The sequence below is a fragment of the Myotis myotis genome, unplaced genomic scaffold (assembly GCF_014108235.1).
Source record: "Myotis myotis isolate mMyoMyo1 unplaced genomic scaffold, mMyoMyo1.p scaffold_m19_p_10, whole genome shotgun sequence".
Classification (NCBI taxonomy): domain Eukaryota; kingdom Metazoa; phylum Chordata; class Mammalia; order Chiroptera; family Vespertilionidae; genus Myotis; species Myotis myotis.
In genome coordinates this window covers 39,097,311-39,118,508 of record NW_023416314.1, presented here as the reverse complement: position 1 = coordinate 39,118,508, position 21,198 = coordinate 39,097,311, and the positions used below count along the sequence as shown (strand labels likewise).

At 44.0% G+C, this 21,198-nt stretch overlaps 2 protein-coding genes and 1 long non-coding RNA gene across 3 annotated transcripts in view; 2 read left to right on the top strand and 1 right to left on the bottom strand.

Annotated features, from left to right (window-relative positions):
• Positions 1-20,822, top strand: part of PPME1 (protein phosphatase methylesterase 1) — a 91,862-nt gene extending 71,040 nt beyond the window's left edge. The window contains exon 12 of the mRNA XM_036325010.1: positions 20,800-20,822. Coding sequence (XP_036180903.1) covers positions 20,800-20,804 — 5 coding nt within the window. The 3' untranslated portion in view covers positions 20,805-20,822. The remainder of the gene's footprint in view (positions 1-20,799) is intronic.
• The window catches only part of P4HA3 (prolyl 4-hydroxylase subunit alpha 3), a 34,826-nt gene that overhangs the window by 3,524 nt on the left and 10,104 nt on the right, over positions 1-21,198 (bottom strand). Inside the window, exons 4-10 of the mRNA XM_036325002.1 lie at positions 17,128-17,277; positions 11,757-11,808; positions 9,672-9,835; positions 9,264-9,440; positions 3,967-4,031; positions 1,667-1,826; positions 662-724 (exon numbers count right to left, since the gene is read on the bottom strand). Coding sequence (XP_036180895.1) covers positions 662-724; positions 1,667-1,826; positions 3,967-4,031; positions 9,264-9,440; positions 9,672-9,835; positions 11,757-11,808; positions 17,128-17,277 — 831 coding nt within the window. The remainder of the gene's footprint in view (positions 1-661; positions 725-1,666; positions 1,827-3,966; positions 4,032-9,263; positions 9,441-9,671; positions 9,836-11,756; positions 11,809-17,127; positions 17,278-21,198) is intronic.
• LOC118664656 lies at positions 9,430-11,119 on the top strand. Its single transcript, XR_004970384.1, has 2 exons — positions 9,430-9,565; positions 10,733-11,119. It is a non-coding gene; the product is annotated as an uncharacterized LOC118664656 (long non-coding RNA).

Here is a 21,198-nt window from a genome sequence, read left to right as displayed (position 1 = left end):
GGTGTTTGCCTGCAGGGCCACAGGAGGAAGGACATTTAGGAATTCCCCCTTTCTTTACTCTTCTAGCTAAATTAACATCCTTATTGAAGGCGACAATAAGTAGATTCAGACTTTGAGACCCTCAGAAAGAAACATCGGTTACATCACAACCCAAGACACACACACACACATACACACACACACCCTGAAATAGTAAATGTTTCATAAAATATTCTTACTACATAAGATACCCTCTTATTTTCCATTTCATTTTATTCTCTTCTTGTTCAGAATTCTTAAATACTGACCAGATCCACTAAATGTATTTCACAGCGCACTAATGGGTCATGACCTGTGGCTCACAGAACACTGTTTAGACTATAATAATTAGTTTTGAAAGTTGGGCATCATAGGAACTACTGATTGCATCTTTCCCAGGTCACTCAGTCCCTCTCTAGGTAACCTCAGCTAAGGCGTTTCACCACCATATTCTAGAATTATGGATGTGCTTTCTTAATATGAAGGGTTTTGTCTTGATTTGCACTTCTTTGTATCTCCTAGAGACTTTTCAGCTGCGAGCATCAGATAAAATCAACACCTGAAATTGCTTTGAAACCCATAAAATAAGAGAGAGACATAAATAGTCCTTAAGTAAGAAGCCCTGGTTCAGAGCAAGACTCACATAGATCATAAATGTTGCAACTCGGTTCCCAGACTTCATTCTGTACAGTGGGCTGGTTGGTGACTGAGACAAAAATAAAACATCATTATTTTATGCAGTTGGCACCAGAGTGACAGCCAGGATTCCACCATAATACAGGGAGAAAAATGGGGGTGTCACAGGTGGGATATAGTCTTGAGCTACACCCGATCGAATCTGTGCCCATCTGTGCTTTTTGGTACTCAGTGTACTTTTTTATTACTAATTTGTTAGACACTCATAAAACACAATTCCTTGCTAGTAGTGAAAGAACTGTATGAGGGGTTAATTGCACCTTCAGGTTCTTGGTGGAATAAATAAACTAACATATAAAATATTACAGATAATTATTCTGTAGTAATACCAAGTCATAAGACTGGAGTTCCCAGTTATATGTTGAAAAGACATACTCTTTTTTTTTGTCATAGAACAGCTTAATTAAGATATAATTTACATACTATGAAATCCACCCTGTTTAAGTGTACTATTCAATGACGTGTAGTAAATTTTAAGAGTTGTGTAACCATCCCACCAACCCAACTTGAGAACACTTCCCTCAACTGAGTTTCCTCGTCTGTTTGCAGTCAATCACCACTCTGACCCCCAATACCGGGCAACCACTGATCTATTCTCTGTTCCTTTAGTTTTGCCTTTTCTAGAAATTTCATATAAATAGAATCATAAAATATGTAGATAAAGAGAGTGATTGGAGGAAGGACAATCTTCCCTGGGAAGTGCTCGAGTGAAGCAAGATAGAAGACTGACAGGCCACATTCTTCTACCCACTAGCAAACGATGGAGAGGTGGACGGTGGATATAAGAAAATGGGTTACCAGAAATCAGCCTGAAACCAAGGCTTTCAGATCTTCCTGGAACAAGAACCTTCACTTAGTTTTCCACAGGAGTCCTATAAGAGCTCTGCCTCAGAGAAATAAACGACACTTTGGTTCTCCACCCCAGAAGATGGGTCTCTGAGCCCGTAGTTACCGTAGCATGGTCAAAGTGAGGCTCATAGTGCCCTCCGATTCCATAGTTCACCACCTGGAGATACTCGGCGTAGGGAGGCTGGACATCAAGGCCTGTGAGGGCAGCAATGCGATGGTCAAGGGTGACCAGCATTGGGTCAACGGTGTCCTTCAGCCAGGCACTAAAACAAATCACAGGTTGGAGCATTACTGATCTTATGCCAGAAACTATTACTAGTTAATATCTGTGAATGAATGAATGAGAGATGTCAACTGCCAGAGGAAGGAAGACAGGAAGATAGATGTAGATGCCTAATTACCCACTTGCTCCTCATGCTGAGTCTATTATGCTCCACCTCAACATCCACACATTCATTCATTCAACAAACATTCTCTGAGGCTCCTCACTGAATGCCAGTCCCTGTGCTAGGTGCTGTGAAGATTGAAGAAGGCTCAAAGCATGAGGAGCTGGGATACAAAGAGGAAAAAGACAAAACCCTGCCTTTAAAACTGCTATGTTTCAGAGACATGTCAACAGCTGCATGCAATGGGAAAAGCTTTGGATTCGAAGTAGTAAGGGCAGTCCCTGATCATCCGTGTGACCTTATGTCAGGCACTTAACCTTTAACCTCTCTAAGGCTCACTGTACTCATCTATATAATGGGGATGATAATAATATCTACTTCATAGACTTAGGAAGATTGTGAGAGTCAATGCATATGAAGATGATTTGTAAGCTGCATGTGAGTGATTGCAGTAAAACCCAGAATAATCTCTGCTCTTCTGTCCCACTCCAAGACAAACCAGGATAGGTCAAAGGCTAAAGAGCAAAGTTCCGTCTCTTTTCCTGACTGTCTTGTTGAGGTTCTGATAAAGGAGAGGATTTGGGATCAGAATGTAGGTCCCAAGGAAGTGAGTGCAAGGGAAGTACTGTGCTATGTGCTCTTAGGTTTAAAAGATACTCAAGACAAAGCTGTTGCATCAAAAAGCTCGTGAGAGAAGATACACAAGTGTAACTGAGTACAGATCAAGGTAGAGTGAAAAAATGAGAACCAGTCTTTACAGTAAAGTGCTGGGGAGCACAGAGGAAGAAGACATCATTCTGACTAGGGCACTGCGGTGAGATGGTGACAAGCAGGCCAAATTTTAAAGGGTGCATAAAAGTATTCCAGGATGAAGAAACAGCGTAAGTGCAGACACGGAGGGGTGACAATAGATAGCGTGGACAGAAGTGAAAACAATATGAGACAATGCTGAACCAACAGGCTCGGCATGTTGGAGAACAAAATGGACACCGTGTTCAGAAACCTGGTCTTCACTTTGTGGGTAATGGATGGTCAGTGAGGTTTGTGGGAGGAAAATGACTTGGCAAATAGGAGTTCAACGGTGACCTTTGAGAGACCAGTTACAGTGACGTTGTGAGGACAGAACCAGAGTTCCAAGGGAGGCAGAGGGATGGGAAGGAAGAAGAGGTAACGAGCATCTCAGTTTCTTTACCTGAAAAGTAAAGAGAAGACCCACTGCCCTAAAGATTAATTTTCTCGTTGACAATGGAATGTCAGAAAGGTTAGAAAAGCAATGAAGCTGAGGTCATATGTGTCTTCCAAAGCTTAGAGGATAATTCCTAATGTGAAAGATTCCTAAAGGGACCAGACCCAATCCCTCACCTCACTTCCCAGACAGCAAAAACTATCCACCCAGCCTGAGGTCTGGCCTCTCCCCAAGGATGTGTCATCTCATCTCCATGGCTGCGATGGGGACCCTCTTACTGTATCATCAGTCTTGTCCTTACAGTGTAAATAAGGCGCTGCAGTGGGGGTTGGGGACAGGGGTGGAAGGAGGGGATCGGCTGGGCTCTGGCAGCTGAATCTGCCCCTCTAGTGAAGCCTTCATGTCCAGAGATCCCAGTCATCCAATCCTTCTTGCCTGAACGCTGGCAAGTCATGCTTTGAATATGAGTCAGGAGCTGGGAATGGAATCTTGGAAAGTCAAATTACAAAGAGGGATGGGACCGTATTCTCTGGAAAAGCAATCCTGGTTAGAGCAACTACACACTTATTTTTTTGGTTAGGGCAAAGGAGCTTTTTCAAGTGTTTCCCTATGGCTCCTAGTTAAGTCCTCGGACCATATAACGACCTGTGAGAGGCCTTTGGGGCAGGGGAGTGGCCATGTCTCCTGCTCAACAAGAATGTACAGGTATCAACACCAACAGCATCTCCAATGGCACCGAAGGGCTGCTGCTGGCCTTCATCAGCTGAGCCACTGGCCAGAAGGCAGGCGGCAGGTATGGCCAGAGTTCCAGACAAGGAAGGACCCTCTTACCTTTTGCTAATGCGGTACTCCACGGGTAACTGCTTTTCGCCGGACGCCACCACAGATCTCTGCAGCTGATGGGAAGAACGTAAGAGAACATCCAAGCGGTTATGATGCGGAGGGAAGAGCTCCGTCATTTCCATTGACATGCTCTCCCCCAGCTCCAAGCATAAACCAACAATTGCCAGTTCCTCCCAATTAAAGGATATTTTGCACAGGATACTAATGTAGTAATAGCTATCGATCTTGAAAATAAGAAGTGACAAAAATCTCAGAGCTGAAATAATCTTTAACACTGAGTCTGGTAGACAATAAGCACTCGGTAAAGGTCTGTTGAACTGAAACACAGTGATAGTCTAATCCCCTTTGCATCCACACGGCTGTGAGTTCTGTAAGAAAAAGAACTGTTTCTCATTCCTCTTTGTATCCCAGTGTCTGGCACAGGGCCTGCCCGACGGTAAGCACTTAGTGTTTGTTGAATTAAATGAACACCTCCAGCCAGAACCGGTTTCGCTCAGTGGATAGAGCGTCGGCCTGCGGACTCAAGGGTCCCGGGTTTGATTCCGGTCAAGGGCATGTACCTTGGTTGCGGGCACATCCCCCGTGGGGGGCGTGCAGGAGGCGGCTGATCGATGTTTCTCTCTCATCGATGTTTCTAACTCTCTATCCCTCTCCCTTCCTCTCTGTAGAAAGTCAATAAAACATATTAAAAAAATAAAAAAATAAATGAACACCTCCAACAGAAGGAAACTTTCTACCTTCAGCAGCAGCCTATTCCTTCCGAACAACTCTAATAAAGGCCCTTCCTTACAGGGAACCAAAATCTGTTTGCTACAACTGCCCTGACTGGGGGGAGTAGGGACCATACAGGTTTGAAGTCACTAATTTAACTGAATATTTGGACATAAAATTTACATTATTTATTTTGATTTTTTGTTAATTCTCACCTGAGGATAATTTTCCATTGATTTTTAGAGACAGTGGAAGGGAGGGAAGGGGAGAGATGGAGAGAGAGAAAGAAACATTGATGTAAGAGAGACACACTGATTGGTTGCTTCCTGAATGAGCCCCCCTCTCCCCCCATCAGGGCCAGGGAGGAGCCTGCAAGAGGTATGTGCCCTTGACCGGAATCAAACCTGGGACCCTTCAGTCCATGGGCCAACACTTTATCCACTGAGCCAAACCAGCTAGGGCTACATTATTTTTTATATTGATTTTGAAAGAGAGAGAGAGAGAGAGAGAGAGAGAGAGAGAGAGAGAGAGAGAGAAACATTGATGTGATATGGGGATTGAACCCACAACCTGAATATGTGCCCTGACTGGAAATCAAACCCACCACTTTTTGGTGTATGATACTATGCTCCAACTGAGCCACATAGACCAGCCAGGGCAACATTATTTTCAAATAAAGGGGGTTCTAATTGCAAAAGCACTGTACCAGGGATAGAAAGAAAAATGTTTACTTTTATGATGATGCATTTTCTTCTGCATCTGTCATCAGAATGTCAGCTTCATGAGGGCAAGGACTTGGTCTTCTATCGGTGCTGTACCCCCAGGGCCCAGGGAGGGCCTGGCAGGGAGTGGGTGCTCAGTACCGGGGAGATGAGCAGAGTGCTGTCTAAAGGCCCAGCCCTGGCACTTTACATGCAGTCAGAGCAGAACTCGGGGCAATGACCTGCACAAGACAAAAACCCTATTCCTTCCCAGAGGCTTCTATGTTATTGTTCCTGCTCTTAAACCAGGTGGATGCCCTTGGGAATGCCTCTTCCTTTCCTTGGGTCCGTTTCCCCAGCCACAAACTGCAGCATGGGAACGACACATGCTTGGGAGTTCCTGTCAATATCAGGATGCAGGAAGTCAGTGGGTGACGGATAGTGCCTCTACCTCAGTGGTTCTCAACCTGTGGGTCGCGACCCCTTTGGCGGTCGAACGACCCTCTCACAGGGGTCGCCTAAGACCATCCTGCATATCAGGTATTTACATTACGATTCCTAACAGTAGCAACATTACAGTTATGAAGTAGCAACAAAAATAATGTTATGGTTGGGTCACAACATGAGGAGCTGTATTTAAAGGGCCAGAAGGTTGAGAACCACTGGTCTACCTACTCCTCCACCAGTTGTTCCCAGCATCCTCTCCGGAGTTGTTCATTGAAGAGGAGAGATGTTCCCTCCTGTTCTTTTAGGGCAACAGCAGTGATCAAAAAAAAAAAAAAATCCTAGAGAATCTCTGCTTTCCCACCCCCACTATTAAGGAACCACTTTGCACTGAGTTCCTTTAACGATTACTTATTGTACACCTACAAATCATTCATTTTGGGGGACAAATATTTATTGGTTGTTCTCTGTGCAAAACACTGCTAGGCGTTGGAAATACAGCGTATGAAACCAGACGTAAGTCATGCAATGGTGCCCTCAGGGGCAAGTAAAGGATGCTATGGAAATACTGAGAAGGAGCATCTGGGCCATTCTTATGGGGACAGAAAGGCTTCCCAGGATGCCCCAAAGGCAACAGGAATCGTGCAGGTGAAAAGAAGCCAAGGCAAGAGCGTTTCAGGCAGAAAGCAGAGTGTGTGTGGAGGCTGGTGAGAGTATGACCCCTGCCTGGGGTTGCAAGTTCAGTGCAGTTGGGGAGTTGCATGCAAGGGGGGCATGCTACAGAAGGGGTCGGCAGCAGCCAGGCCAATGTGCTGGTAATCATTCAAAAGCAAAAGTAACCCATTAGAGAGTTTAAGCAAGGGCTTATCATGGTCAGATTCAACCTTTTAAAGGTCACTTTGGTTGCATCCTGTATGATACAGGGCTAGGCATTTCAAGAAGGACAATGTATGATCCCAGCTAGTTGACAGTCTCATTGGGGGGACAGGATGCTCACCCATGAAACTTTTAGTGATACCAGACAACATATAAATGGCAGAAAAAAGGAAAGTACCAAACAACTAGTGGCAAAGCTTTCAGTTCAGAAGAGGGAGAGATTATGGTATGTTGCCCACCAAAAGTACTCTGAAAAAATGTTTCTACTGAAAGAACCAATGAAAGTGGTAAGGGCTAAGTGGGTCAATGGAGGTGAGGGGTTTCAACCGAGCCTTTAAGTTTGGTTAGAATGTGGATGTATGTGGGGGGGGGGGGGGGAGCGAGAGCATCCTTTGGTAAAGGCACAGTGACTAGGAAGCAGATAAACTCAACACAAGCCTCTGAGGCGTCTGTGCTCAGCTCCCGTGGGGCAGCCGCCACCACACAAACAGGGCTTATTCCTGGCAGAGCCAAAGACCAGACAGGGATCGGCCACCCAGCAAGACACTTCCGGGGGACAGGGAGTGTGGCAAGGTTTGTGCAAGCTAAATAGATGACCTGGCCATGAGGGATTAAGTGCGTATCTCGGGATGAGCCTTCTGTCCTGTTACTACGGCAACAGAGTTGTTCTCAGGAAAAAGTAGCTGCTGGCCAACTGCTCCTGCTGGCTCCCTGAGAAGCCAAAGCTACTGAAAATACTTCACTCAGCTTCCCGGTGGAGCTTACTCATCTCAAACACCTTCTCTACGAAGATTCTATACTTCACTGGATGGGCTTTTAGGTGAAATGATTATCGCTGCTCTTCTCCCGTCCAGTTCATGCCTGCTGTCAGAATCCTCCTTAAAATCTGCAGCCCCGATCTCGCCACCCTCCTGTCTGACAGCTCTCCCCCTGCCTCCGGGATAGAATCCACATCCCCGTGGTCCTTACAGCCTCTGATGCTGCCTCCGTGGGCAGCCTCACTTCCACCACACCAGCCACAGAGCTTCCCCCACTCCCTGAACACATTGCACCTCAGGTCCTTGCACAGACTGCTTTGTCTTTGGAATATGCTCTGCCACCTGGTCACTGTGATGAATTTCACGTCCACGGAGAAGCCCTGTTTCTTCCTCTTCCCTCAGCTGCTCCTCACCCAACTGCCTTTCCCTCGGCGGGCGGTTCGCTTCCTATGCTGCCATCTCACGGCTCCCTGCACACACCTCTCCGACAGCACACAGCACAGTGTGTTGCAGATCTCTATTTCCCCGTTATGCAGCGCGTCCCCAAAGGGGAAGGACCCATACTTCACCTCTGCGGGAGCCAGCCCCCCACAGCGTGTCGGCGTGTGGGCACGCAGCAGGCTCCGTCTCCCGACCAGTGCGTAACGGGTGCTGCATGAACAGCTCACCACGACGGGCACCCTCACGTGAGTACTGCTGAGCCAGGTCACGGGCCGTTTGTAAAAAGGCGCAACATGTTAGAGTGGAGAGGGAGACTGTCTTATAATTTCCCTAAATATTTGCCACATTTTCTGGGCGACAACTAAACGTCCCCTCTGCACCGATGTCAAGCTTGACACAGCGACTTGCAGTGCCTTCCCTGTGGGAGACTCCAATATTCTCTCTCTCAGCGTTGCTTTCACCAACGAAATGTGAACAGAAGGAACGTCTGACACGCCCAAGCAGAAGCTCTAAGAGCCAGCCAGTAGTCTGCCATCTCGGTCTGTTTCCTCTCCCACGAGACTGGCAATGTCCCAAACAGAGGCTGCTCTGCAGGCTGGGTCTGAGTGAAGACAGCAGGGGCGGAGCTCAGCCACCCCACCACTGACGTGTAATGGGAGAGAGAAGCAGACTTGTCTGCTGTCCCGGAGATTTCAGTCTGCTTGCTGGCCAATGTAACTTAGCCTGAGAGAACTGGTACCAGGCGGGGGGCGAGCCGCGTGACCATCACCGCCCCTCTCAGTTCCTGTTCTGGCTCTAGCTTCATGGGGGACCTTAATCAGGTCCCTTCTCTTCTCTGGGCCTGTTTCTCCCTTAACAAAATAATAAAGCTGACCTGGATCATCTCTCCACTCTGTTAGTCTGTAGATCTGGACCAGGATATCACTCTTGACCCTGTCATTTCACCCTTTTTTTCTTTTACCAATTACATAGAATGATGGACATTTTGGGAGGATACCTTTTTTCTTTTTTAAGTTGATATATACAATGAAACACACAGAACTGGAGTGTACTATTTGGTGAGCTTTGACAAATGCCTACAGCTGTGTACTCCATATCCCTAAGAAGATACTGAGAGCACATTTCAACACCCCAGAAAATCCCTTGTACCTTTCCCCAGCCAATCCCCTCCCTCCAGAGGCAACCACTACTGTGATATTTTTGCACCATTGATCAGTTGTACGGCACAGCTGTCATTTTGAATTCCTGAACCGCTGACAGGTGTAGTTGCTCAGGCTGTCTGTTCTCACACTCCTGAACTCCAGACCTGTGAAGGCACAGAAGGAAGTTCTTGGCAAGCGTTGGGGACACTCACCCACGGTTCTGCCAGCCCTCTAATTTTCTGAGCCTCCAAGTCACTGACGAAGTCATGGTAGAGAACAACATCGGGCTCCAGGTGGATGACCTCCTTCCGGACGGGCTGCAGCAGCAGGTAGGGGCTGGAATTGGTCTCGTAGGAGCAGTGGAGGCTCGGGATCTGGTAGTGAGTAGGCTGGAAGGAAAGGCTGGAGTCGGCATACGAGGAAAGGGTCTAGGAGCTGGCACGAATTTAGGGGAACTACACATAAAAACAGCGGACTGTGGGAGATCCAGAATGCGGTCTCTGATGCTGTCCAAGTGAGTGTTGTTTTTTCTGAAACTAGCCTTTTTCCTCACATTGCCCCAATTCTACTCTCTCTATAGCCACGCGGTTCCCCTTTTCTCTTTCTCTGAAAAATCCTACCTGGGAACCCAGGGTCTGACACAACCCCTCATAGGTGGCCCTGGTCTGCAGGTGGGGCACATTGGGCCTCTGGATGACAGCCTCCGCGACGGCCTGGTTGGCGCTCTCTGCCAAGAGCTTTTCATATTTCAAGACATTCCTGGCCATCCTCTTATTATCCGGGCCTGGGAGAAAGGAGAGCAGGGTAATGCAGGTTGACAAGCAGTGGGCCCGGGAGTGCTGCCACGGTTTCCCACGGCTTCACTGTCACCTCGACCAGCACCGGCACACCTTGTAACGCCTGTGTCCCCGGGGACGCAGGAGGATGTGGGGCCCGCACTCCCAGAAGAGTACCAGGTATTTTAAGAATATTGAATTGGGCCTGATAGATCTGAAGGTGTAAAGGACTTTGGAAAGGAAAGTGGTACTTAACACTCCTAGGCCAAGAGATCATCAGGACGGCAGCTCAAGGACAGGGCATGGTCAATTTTTTTTTGCATAGGGAATAATCTTCATCCTTTCATTCGTTCATTTAGTCATCAATTCAGTAAATCTTCAGCAAACATCTGCTATACACAGATACTGTGCTAGAGCTAACTTCCTAGAGTTTACAGTCTAATGGGGAAGAGACATTAAGTAGTTACAATGAAACATGACAAGTGAGTGCTATGAAAGAGAAGTTGAGAGCCAAACCCTGTAGCAGAGGCCTGGCCTATTCCTCCTGGAGAACTGGAAGCTGATTAATTCCTGACTCTTCCAGCTCCTTCAGAATTCCTAAACGGCCTAGACACAGAGCAAAGCAGTCTGGGACATGGGGGTTCTAGCTTTACTTCTAGCCCGAGTTCCTGTGGGGTCTTGTGTCCCATTTGTGCCCACTTTGGCTGCAAGATGCCCTGCGAGTGGCAACTACCCCTGGCTGCCTAGCCTCTGTCTATGATTCTCAGAAGAAGGTGCTAAATTGCTCTCATGCTTCCAAAGCATCTTTCTCTGTGGAGCTCGGTGTGCTTCCAACCGCCACCTCCGCCCTGACAAAGGAGGGAAGGAGGGGACAGAAATTACCACCTTTTTTTTTTTTTCGTAAGAGGAGAAATGAAATTCTGAAGAATGGAAATGATGAACCCAAAACACCAGTGAAAATACTGCAAAGCCAGAAACGGAACTGGGACTCTCAATTCGCTGTGTCCTGCTGATCCACCTATAACAGTGCACAATGTGGGCTCTCTGCGACAGGCAAAGCCTTTACCACATCAAGCACAAAAATAAAGGAACATTGTGTTCTCATTTTGCCTGCACCACTAATTGCCCATGTGTTTCCAGACCATACAGCTACTTCCTTATCCTACCGGTTTGCCAAATTATCATAATAGAATAACATTACTAAGTGGACTTATTCAAGAGTGATAGATAAAAAAACCACTGCCAAGTCCTACATGAAATATTGTATAACTATTAAAACATCATACTGATTACGTATCTTTCTTTAGAATCTAAATATCTTATTAAAGGAAAACCTGGGAAGCCATCTGCTACCAAAATTGTCCACAAAAATATCCAAGCAGAGAGCTAAGCTAGAAAGTCTCTCTCTTGTTCAACTCTGGTGAGGGCCCAGGCTCCATTCTGTGCTAAGTGGGCGGGATGCGTGCATAGCAAAGTGAGCCCTGGTTTAAAGGAAGGACTGCTACCTCTCTGTAGACGTGAATAATCCTGCTGAGTCACCCTCCTTGCACACACAGCTCCCCTTGAGTTCACTAGTTCCCAGGCCTACTTCCCAAGCCTGGGTCTTTCGATGTCCCTGAAGAAGCTGGCTCCCAATCCAGGACCTGTTCCCCACTGAATAAATATTAATATATAACTGTTTGGGGGTGGAGGAGGAAAGGACAGATTAGTATCTTCTTAGCATTTTCCAACTCAAACGCCCCCCACACTCACACTCCCAATGCATCAATCACTACGTAAGACTCAATCCAAAATTAGAAATGTGACTTAGATTATGAAATTAGAAAAATAAAAATAGATAGCTGGATTCCACTTGCAGAGATTAAAGGGCAAGAGCAGAAGGGATTTCCAGTAACTCAGACCTGTGGCTTATCTTTTATCATTACGTACTGTAGAGAAGAAACTCCCGGGAGAGGCTGAGGGCAAATGAAACATTTCCCGCCTATAAAAAAAAAAAAGAGAGAGAAAAGGGAAAGAGTTTACTGCACTGAGGATATCTCCTCTGACCAAATCAATCAATGGATTTTCAAAAGTATTATAAGCTATTCTTACCATAGGTAGATAATAAGACTCATTGAAATGAGCAGCAGCCTAGAAATGGGGAGGCTCTCTGTCCTAACTCAGGATTTGCAGCCCTGATGTAAATCAGGTCTCCTCAGTTTCCTCATTTACCAATGACTTATTCCCACCCTTACCCGGGAAGGTAGAAAAATAAGTAAAAATAAACTTTCTTAAAATGTTCTCGAACCCTAAAGCATGCAAGACCATGTCATTGCAGGGTGTTATTATTTGGATAAATTTCATTATTAAACTTAATATGAAACTATAAAAGCCTTAGTAAAAATATATTTTTTTCTCCAGGCTCAATACTTTCTGGAGTCGACAAAGTTAGTGGAAGTGTGCTAGGCAGTTAGACAGGCATGAGCAGAGCAAGGACGATAGGCCAGGTACGGAAGGTCACCAGGTGCCTGGGTGCCTGGCAATGGGCAAAACTGGGAAATTCATTCAGACCTGACCTTTCATATTGTTGGTCATAGGGATTAGCCCCCCTGATCTTTCATATCGCTGGTCGTGTGGCTTGGGTCCTGCCCTGCCCTTTCTTCCCCTGGCAAGTCACTAGTCATGTGGTATAACCCCCTGGAGGAGGAACAAGGGGCCAAAGAGTGGCCTCATGCGACTCCCATGTTGGCCCTTGTATGACCACTCCCTGAAGCCCCAACCCCTGTGGGTAACATCTAGGCCTCAGTTGTGTTTCAGGCCCAGGCCCAGGCCCAGGAAAGCAGCAAAACCAGATAGACAATGCCATGGCTGACCTCAGGACCAGCTACACTGACTAATGAGCCCTGACCTGGTGCCGACCAATCAGTGGAGACTGTGACCCTGAAAGACACACCTGGAAAGCTGATGAATATTCCATTGAGCTCCTCCCCTGGGACCTTCAGATAAATAACCCTCAAGACCAGCACCCAGTGTGGCTCTCTCTTGAGCAGCCCTGCACCTTTCCCACCCCCTTCCCTCAGGTGCATTTTCCTTGCCTCTGTCTTTCTCCTAAATTCCAAGGGCCCTTCTGTTGCCTCCAACTTGTTCCTAAGCCCATGCCCAGCTGGCTCACTTTTCTTCCCTCTGTGACTTTCTAAATAAACTTTTGCTTGTAGTATTTGAATCTTGGCTCTGAATTCTTTCTTAGCCAGAGCTCAAGTGCTGAGGTTGCTGAACCAAGGTTCCATCTGACTCCACTGGTCTCACACCTGGTGCCGTTTTGCTGCCAACAGGAGGGAGGCAAAGGAATACCTCACCCTGAACCATTCCTACCACATAGTAATGAACTCTTCCTGTAGCCATTCAACCTTGGGCAAAAGGAAACAGGACCTTCCAGACAAACCTGAGGAACAGACCAGGTTAGGTGGTCTGTCTCCTTGCTCTGGGATGATGGTGAACTGATGATGGTGAACTATTTCCTTCTGGTCATTTTACCTTTGCATATTAAAATTTTTATTTTTAACCCTAGCTGGTTTGGGTCAGTGGATAGAGTGTCAGCCTATGGACTGAAGGGTCCCAGGTTCGATTCCAGTCAAGGGCACATGCCCGGGTTGCAGGCTCGATCTCCGGTAGGGGATGTGCAGGAGGCAGCCAATCAATGATTCTCTCTCATCATTGATGTTCCTAGCTCTTTCTCCCTCTCCCTTCCTCTCTGAAATCAATAAAAATATATGTATTTTTTTAATTTTTATTTTTAGTGATAAAAGCAATAATAAGCACATTATAAAACATACGAGACAGTGTCCATGGGTTATGCATATATGCATACACGTTCAATAGGGTGATGAAGGGGTCAACAGGGGAAAACAGGGAACATATGTAATACTTTCAACAATAAAGATCTTAAAAAATAAATAAATAAATAAAACATGAGAAATAGAAAAACAATGCTCCACTGGAACCCGGCACTCCAAACACTCTGGACAACAGATAGTCTTTACATAGTTATAAAATACATATTCATATCCTGATTGTTCCACTCAACATGGTTATCAGGAATGGTTTTTATGTATCATTACAAAATTAGTCTTCAGAGACAGCATTTTAAAATTATTATTTTTAAATGTGGTAAAAAAAAAACACCCACATAAAATAAATGTACCATCTTAACCACTTCTAAGCATACAGTATTAAATATATTCACACTGTTGTGCAACCAACTGCCAGAATGTTTTCATCTTGCAAAACTGAAAGTCTGTACCCATTAAACAACACCCCATTTCCTCTTCCCCTCGCCCCTAGTAACCACATTCTGCTTTGTCTCCATGAAGCTGACCCATACCTCAAATAAGTGGAATCCTACGGTATTTGTCTTTTAGTGACTGGCTTGTTTTATTTAGCATAATGTCCGTAAGGTTCACCTATGTTGTGACATGTGTCAGAGTTCCTTCTTTTTTAAGGCCAAATAATACTCCATTATATGTATATACCGCATTTTGCTTATCCATTCATCCTTTGATGGACACATGGGCTGTGGCCACCTCTTAGCTATTGTGAATAGTGCTGCTATGAACATAGGTGTGAAAGAGATTGGGCATTTTTTTTTTAAAATATATTTTATTGATTTTTTACAGAGAGGAAGGGAGAGAGATAGAGAGTTAGAAACATCGATGAGAGAGAATCATCGATCAGCTGCCTCCTGCACATCTCCCACTGGGGATATGCCCGCAACCCAGGCACATGCCCTTGACCGGAATCGAACCTGGGACCTCTCAGTCCGCAGGCCGACGCTCTATCCACTGAGCCAAACCGGTTTCGGCGAGATTGGGCATTTTTAATGGGTGCATTTTATTTCATCAAGAAGCTACATCACAGATGACCTAGCCATTCCACTATTGTGGGACATACAGATTGTTTCTAAATATTTAATATAGTTATTCTTTTTTATACTTAACAGAGGAATAGTTAAATAATCTACTGACATCTCATAATGTCAGATATTAACTAAGGGTTACAGTTTTTCAAACTCTTTTGAAATGAAGAGACCTATAATGTAATTTTACGTATTTTTAAAATGAAGGGTTTTTTCATGTAATAGTTATATTTTATCAAGAACAATGTTAGAATTACTTTTTATGTTTCAGTTACATTTCTTTGGAAATGTGTATACTAAATAATGTTAAATGGAAAAAGAGAACATACACTTGTGGTATGTAATATAATCATAAGTGCTTCCATGTATTGAGTACGTATGTGTCAGTGTTAGGGCGTTACACATATGAGCTCATTTAATCCTCACAACTCTTTGAGGTGAGCACTGAATGGCAGTAGAATATGCTATCCCCAAATATGCCTTTTTGGCATAAGGATAATTCTAAGCTAAATATTTTGAGAAAGAGCAGACGCAGGAGACATTCTGAAAACCAGAGTAGTGTTACCCTTTTGTAAGGGACATAAAGGGCATCCCCATTTGTAAGTATCTCCCTCCGTGGTTTAGGAAGGGAAGGACGACTCTAAATCACAAGAGAATCTTATCCATTTAGATAGGGGAGGGCGAGGGTGAGAGGGAGAGATCAACCAAAGGACTTGCATGCATGCATATAAGCATAAGCGATGGATGTGGACAACAGGGGCTGAGGGTGAGGGCAGGATTGGGGGATGAGGGGACATTGGGGGGATAAGGACACATTTGTAATATCTTAATCAATAAAGGGGAAAAAAATCTGCACAACAACTTTACCTTTGTTTACCATGTTTTTCTGGGTAACCTCCCATAATTGGCCTCTCCTCATAGCTTTCTTTCTTTGTCTTTAGCTAAAGCTGATATATTTTTTTTTAAATAAAATGAAAGGTCCATGAACAGACATTGGTTTCTAATTTACTGGGGGTAAAAAAAGGGAACATACAGGGTCTACAAGACAATGCCTTATGTGTTCTATTACTGTTGCATAAAAAATTGTGCTGTCAGAGCACAAAGAAGGAGAGTCTGTGGAGTCTCAGGAGAACTAAGAAAGACTTCACAAAACAGGTGACATCTGAGCTATGCCTTGTAAGATGAATAAAATTTACCAGACAAAGCACGATTGTGGGAAGGGAGATTTTGTCAGTGAGTAGAAGAGAAATTTAAGTCATCACGGGGGGGGAGGGGGGAGACTCCAAATTTAACAATCAGACACGGGATTAAAAACCCCATCTTTCAGGGTAAGCTGCCTTAGTTTAACTTCTCTGAGTCTCTCAGTGTCAATTCTCCATTTTCTTCCTCTATTAAAATTCATTCGCTTCCTGTGCTTTTCTGCATCACAGTGATTCGATTTCAGTTTTAATATGTAGCAATCGAGCAATAAAGTTAGGAGAGGCACCCTGATAAGTTTTATAACAAAGATCCACTTACCAGAAACTTCCATGAGAGGAACCAGACCATTTGCTGCACTGAGAACAGATATGTTTTGGGAGCAACACGTGGGGTTGGACCGCCCATGTCCTCCTCCCTTTTCTCAGCAAAAGGGGGAAAGAAAAAGGAATGTAGGGCGTAGACCTGGTTTATTAGTTTTTGAAACTCTACGGAATTGGCTCCGCAGTGACTTTTTTCAGCCTATTCTTGAAGGCTGCACAAAGCAGTTGGGAAACGGGGTTAGCTATGCCAAAAGATGACAGTTCCCATATTTAGGGAAATGAGCTTCCATGTGAGGGACAACAGGTCAAAGATCAACAGTGTCAAGGAAACACTGGAGGAGGCATTGAGCTGGTACTATGGACCAATAAGGCCGGCTCTATAGCTGGACACTAGTCATGTGACAGTTGGACTCGACTGCAGATGGAAGAGGACAGCAATCAAACTTCTTCCTTGGATATTCACAATATCATGGCACAATATCTGTGAAGAGTTATGAATTGTTGAGAGTGCAAAAGAGTGATCTTCACTGACCGTGAGCCTACTAAACATGTGTCGATGCAGCTGTTGCTGCTATAGGTGAAAGGCTGCCCTCCTACACGGGAGACGATGATTTCAAAGTAGTGAGGGCATTGGAAAGAGCACTGGATTAAGAGTCAGACAGACTTGGACAAGTGAACTTTGTGACAAGTTAGGAATTCTTCTGAGATTTAGTTTACTCACATATGAAATACGGATATAATAAAATTACCGCCCTGCTCAACTCACATTTGGTCCTGTTAGGAAGATGAAATAAATTAAGAGACATGAAAATGCTTACAGAATTGTAAAGTGCATATAAAGCATTACATTTATTGTGATGAAAGCAGTGAGTCTCACTTACTCCCCTACCTGGAAATAGGCAAAGGCCAAGTGATCCAAGGCATCCTCGAGACTTGCCTCATCCTCTGTCTTCCACTCTCCGTAAGATCCTCGGAAGAGACTGACGGCCTCCTCCAGCCAGGGGATGGCATGGTAGTAATCCCCCATGTCATAGGCCACCTGTAGGAAACATAGGCACTATCATTAAAGCCTTAGTCCACAGGCAGAGGAAAGGACATGACATGCAAAGAGTGGGGGGCCTTTGGAACCCAACAAAGCCAGTTTCCATCTCAAATTCATTTAAATTCAATTTATTAAGCACCTGTTACATACAAGGCATTGCACTGGGTACAGAGAAGACACAAGGATACTTGCATTTAAGGAATTTATAACCTGGAGAGAAGACAGATATGAACTCAGGTTAACTATAATACTGGACAGATTAGCATGAATGCTGGAGGAAATATATATATATTCTATGCTGGGCAGATATAAAAAAAGGAGGAGGCTTGAGAATCTCAAAAGGTTTCATGGAAGAAGTGGCATCTGAGATGGGACATCCTTGAAGAAGCCAAAGAATTTCAATACACCAAGATTGGGAAGAAGGGCATTTTAAGATGAGGGAGTGGTAGAAACAGAAGCCAAAGCAAGAATGTGTTCAAATAACACATTGTGACTGTGGTGTAAGGTGAAGAGAAGCAGAAAATGAACTTAAAAGGGCAGCATGGGATAAGCTAGTGAGAGTTATGAGTGCCTTGTTTTTAGGAAGATATTGCTGGCAGCATTATGAGGAATGGACTAATTCATTCATTTATTTATTCAATATTTACTGAGTGTTTGTAATGTACCCGGTGGTCCCTGCCCTTAAAGGTCTTAAAATCAAGGGGCTGGTGATAAACCAATAATTGTGACACAATGCATTAGACACTATAATGAAGGTAGACCTGGGAATGGTATGAGAGCTCAGTGCATTATCTATATTAAATGTTGGAATATGGCAACATGTAACTAGACATAGCACCTGTCTTTTAATAGTTCACCATTAACTAGAATACCAGAACTGCTAGTGGAATTTCCTGGAAATTGATGAGGGAGACAGCATGGAATTATAAAGTCGCAGAGCTGGAAGGATTCTTACAAAATGATCAAATGCAGGTATAACTTCCAGATAGGCAGAAAGACAGCAGAATGCAGAGATACCGTGACTCTGCAGCCTAACTATAAGTCAATTCCTATCTCAGGCCTGTACTTCATCTGCGGTGTTATCTCTCTGGTCCTCAAGTTCCCTATTTGTGACAAGACTGAGTTGAGGAATTCTGATAAAAAATGACTGAACCTTTTCTGCTAAGTTAACAATTTATTTAAGATTTCCATGAGAAAGATTGAGATAATTGGAATCCTTCCAACCACAGAGATTTAGAAATTTTGAACAAAACATTTATTTATATATTTTTAAGAAAGAATGGAAAATACTCAGGCACCAGAAACAAAAAAGGAGCAGCTGAAAATACAAGCAATAAACTTATGAGCAGATGCTGAAGCTGCCTGGGATGGGGGTAAGTCTTAGTAACCTTGGTACTTAGTAACCTTAGATTGTAATGCCCACATGAGGACAGATGAGTCTTCTGTAGACCTCCCCAAATCTAGGGATTGGAATTTAGACACATTCATAATACGGTAACCCACTGAAAACAATACCTGAAGAATCAGAGTAGACCAGAAAAAAATTTACCCACTGCCACAAGGAGAAAAGAAAGTTGGTTTGTTTCTGTTGGCTCTGTTTAGGGGAATAAAATAGCTCCTTAGAATATGACTAACCTTAAGCCTACGCTTCACTTGAGTTTAGGGTGTGAACTTACATTATCCATACAGTTAAGGAACCATCAGGCCAATTAATCAATATAAAAATAGACCTAAGGCCACAGCAAATCAAAACCATGAGTTATCACTTCACACCTGTTAGAATGGCTATTATGAGAAAGACAAGAAACAACAAGTGTTGGCGAGGATGTAGAGAAAAGGGAACCCTGTGCACTGTTGGTGGGAATGTACATTGGTACAACCACTATGGGAAACAGTATGGAGATTCTGCAAAAAATTAAAAATAAAGCTGCCATTAGATCCAACAATTCCTTCTGGGTATTTATCTGAAGAAAATGAAAACACTCACTCAAAAAGATATCTGTACCCACATGTTCATTGCAGCATTATTTACAATAGCCAATATATGGAAACAATCTAAGTGTTTAGCAATGGACAAATGAATAAGTAAAGTTATATACATATATATAACACACCTACAATGGAATATTATTCAGCCATAAAAAGAATGAACTCTTGCAATTTGCAACATGGATGGACCTTGAGGGCATTATGCTAAGTGAAACAAGTCAGATAGAGAAAGACAAATACCATATGATTTCATTTATATGTGAAATCTAAACAAACAAACCAACCCAACCCCATAGAAAGAGAAAACAAATTGGTTGACAAAGGTAGGGGGTAGGGGGTGGGTCAAAAGGTATAAATTTCCAGTCATAAAATAAATAAGTCATGGGGATATAATGTAGAGTCAAAAAAAGGGGGGGGGGGTCTAAGTCCAGTGATACCATCTGAGTACCTGGAAGAAGAAAATCCAAAACTCTCTGGGGGAATATTCCCACAGTTCTGGGCACAGAGATTCTTCTATGGGGGGAAAAAGTCCTGCTAAAAATAACCTCACGATCAAACACAACAAATCCTATCAGGAAATAACTGATCATGAACAAGAATCAACAGACATAATACTAGGTAGGGCCGGGGAATTAGACAATTAAGAAATCAGAAAATGGAGTGATCCACTTTAAAATAAACAATGATGGCCCAGCCGGCATGGCTCAGTGGTTGAGTGTCAACCTATGAACCAGGAGGTCACAGCTCAGTTCCTGGCCAGGGCATGTGCCTGGGTTGCAAGCTCAATCCCCAGTGTGTGTGTGTGTGTGGGGGGGGGGGGGGGTACAGAAGGCAGTGGATCAATGATTCTCTCTCATCATTGATGTTTCTAACTCTCCCCCCCCCACCCCGTCTTCCTCTCTGAAATCAATAAAATGCATTTAAAACCAATAAATAAAATAAACAATGATGGAGGGAATTGGAGACATGTAGATGAAACACACTTGGCCACATGTGAATAATTATTGAAGTTTATTCTTTGACCCAGCAACACCATTCCCAGGTTTTTTAACCAAGAGCTATGAAAACAAACATCCACAGAAAGACTTACATAAGAATGTTACTAGCAGCTCCATTCAAAGCAGCCCATACTGGAAACAATCCAAGTATCCATCAATAGGAAACTGGGTGAATACTACTAAGCAATAAAAAGGATTGAACTACTAATAAATGCAACAACACGAATGAGCTTCACAGACATAATGTGCTGAGAGAAAGGAACTGGACTCAAAAAGCTCATACCCTGTGGTTCAGGACAACGGCTACCTGGTACCTGGGGAAGGTGGAGGAGAAAGGGCGGTGGGTGGTGAGAAGGAAAAGGAGTGAGGCTTTATTTAGCTCTATGTAAATTCTTTTGTAAAGACTTGGAAAAAAATCTGAAACAAATATAGCAAAATGTGAACGTGTATCTCATCTCAATGATTGATAGAATTGCTTGTTACAGTATTATTTTACATACTTTTGGTAAATTTGAAATGTCTTATCTTTCAGAATAAGTAAATACACACAGAAATAAAGGCTGCCAGGGAGACTTTCAGGAAGTGACTTACTAAATTTTCAACATATGGTTTCGGACTCAGAAAGGCCTCACCAATGAAGCATATATTGACATGGAACCATTTTAACAGGCGTAAACTGAAATTAGCCAGGAACCTGATGATTCAGCTCTAATTCCATTCAGGGTCTCCAATGCCCTAGGAGCTGTATCAGTGAAGAAACTGCTTTGGCATATGTCTGAGATTTTGTTGCCTTTGGATTCCTCTAGTATTTTTATGGTTTCCTGTCTTACATTTAAGTCCTTTATCCATTTTGAGTTTATTTTTGTGTATGGTGTAAGTTGGTGGTCTAGTTTCATTTTTTTGCATGTATCTGTCCAATTTTCCCAACACC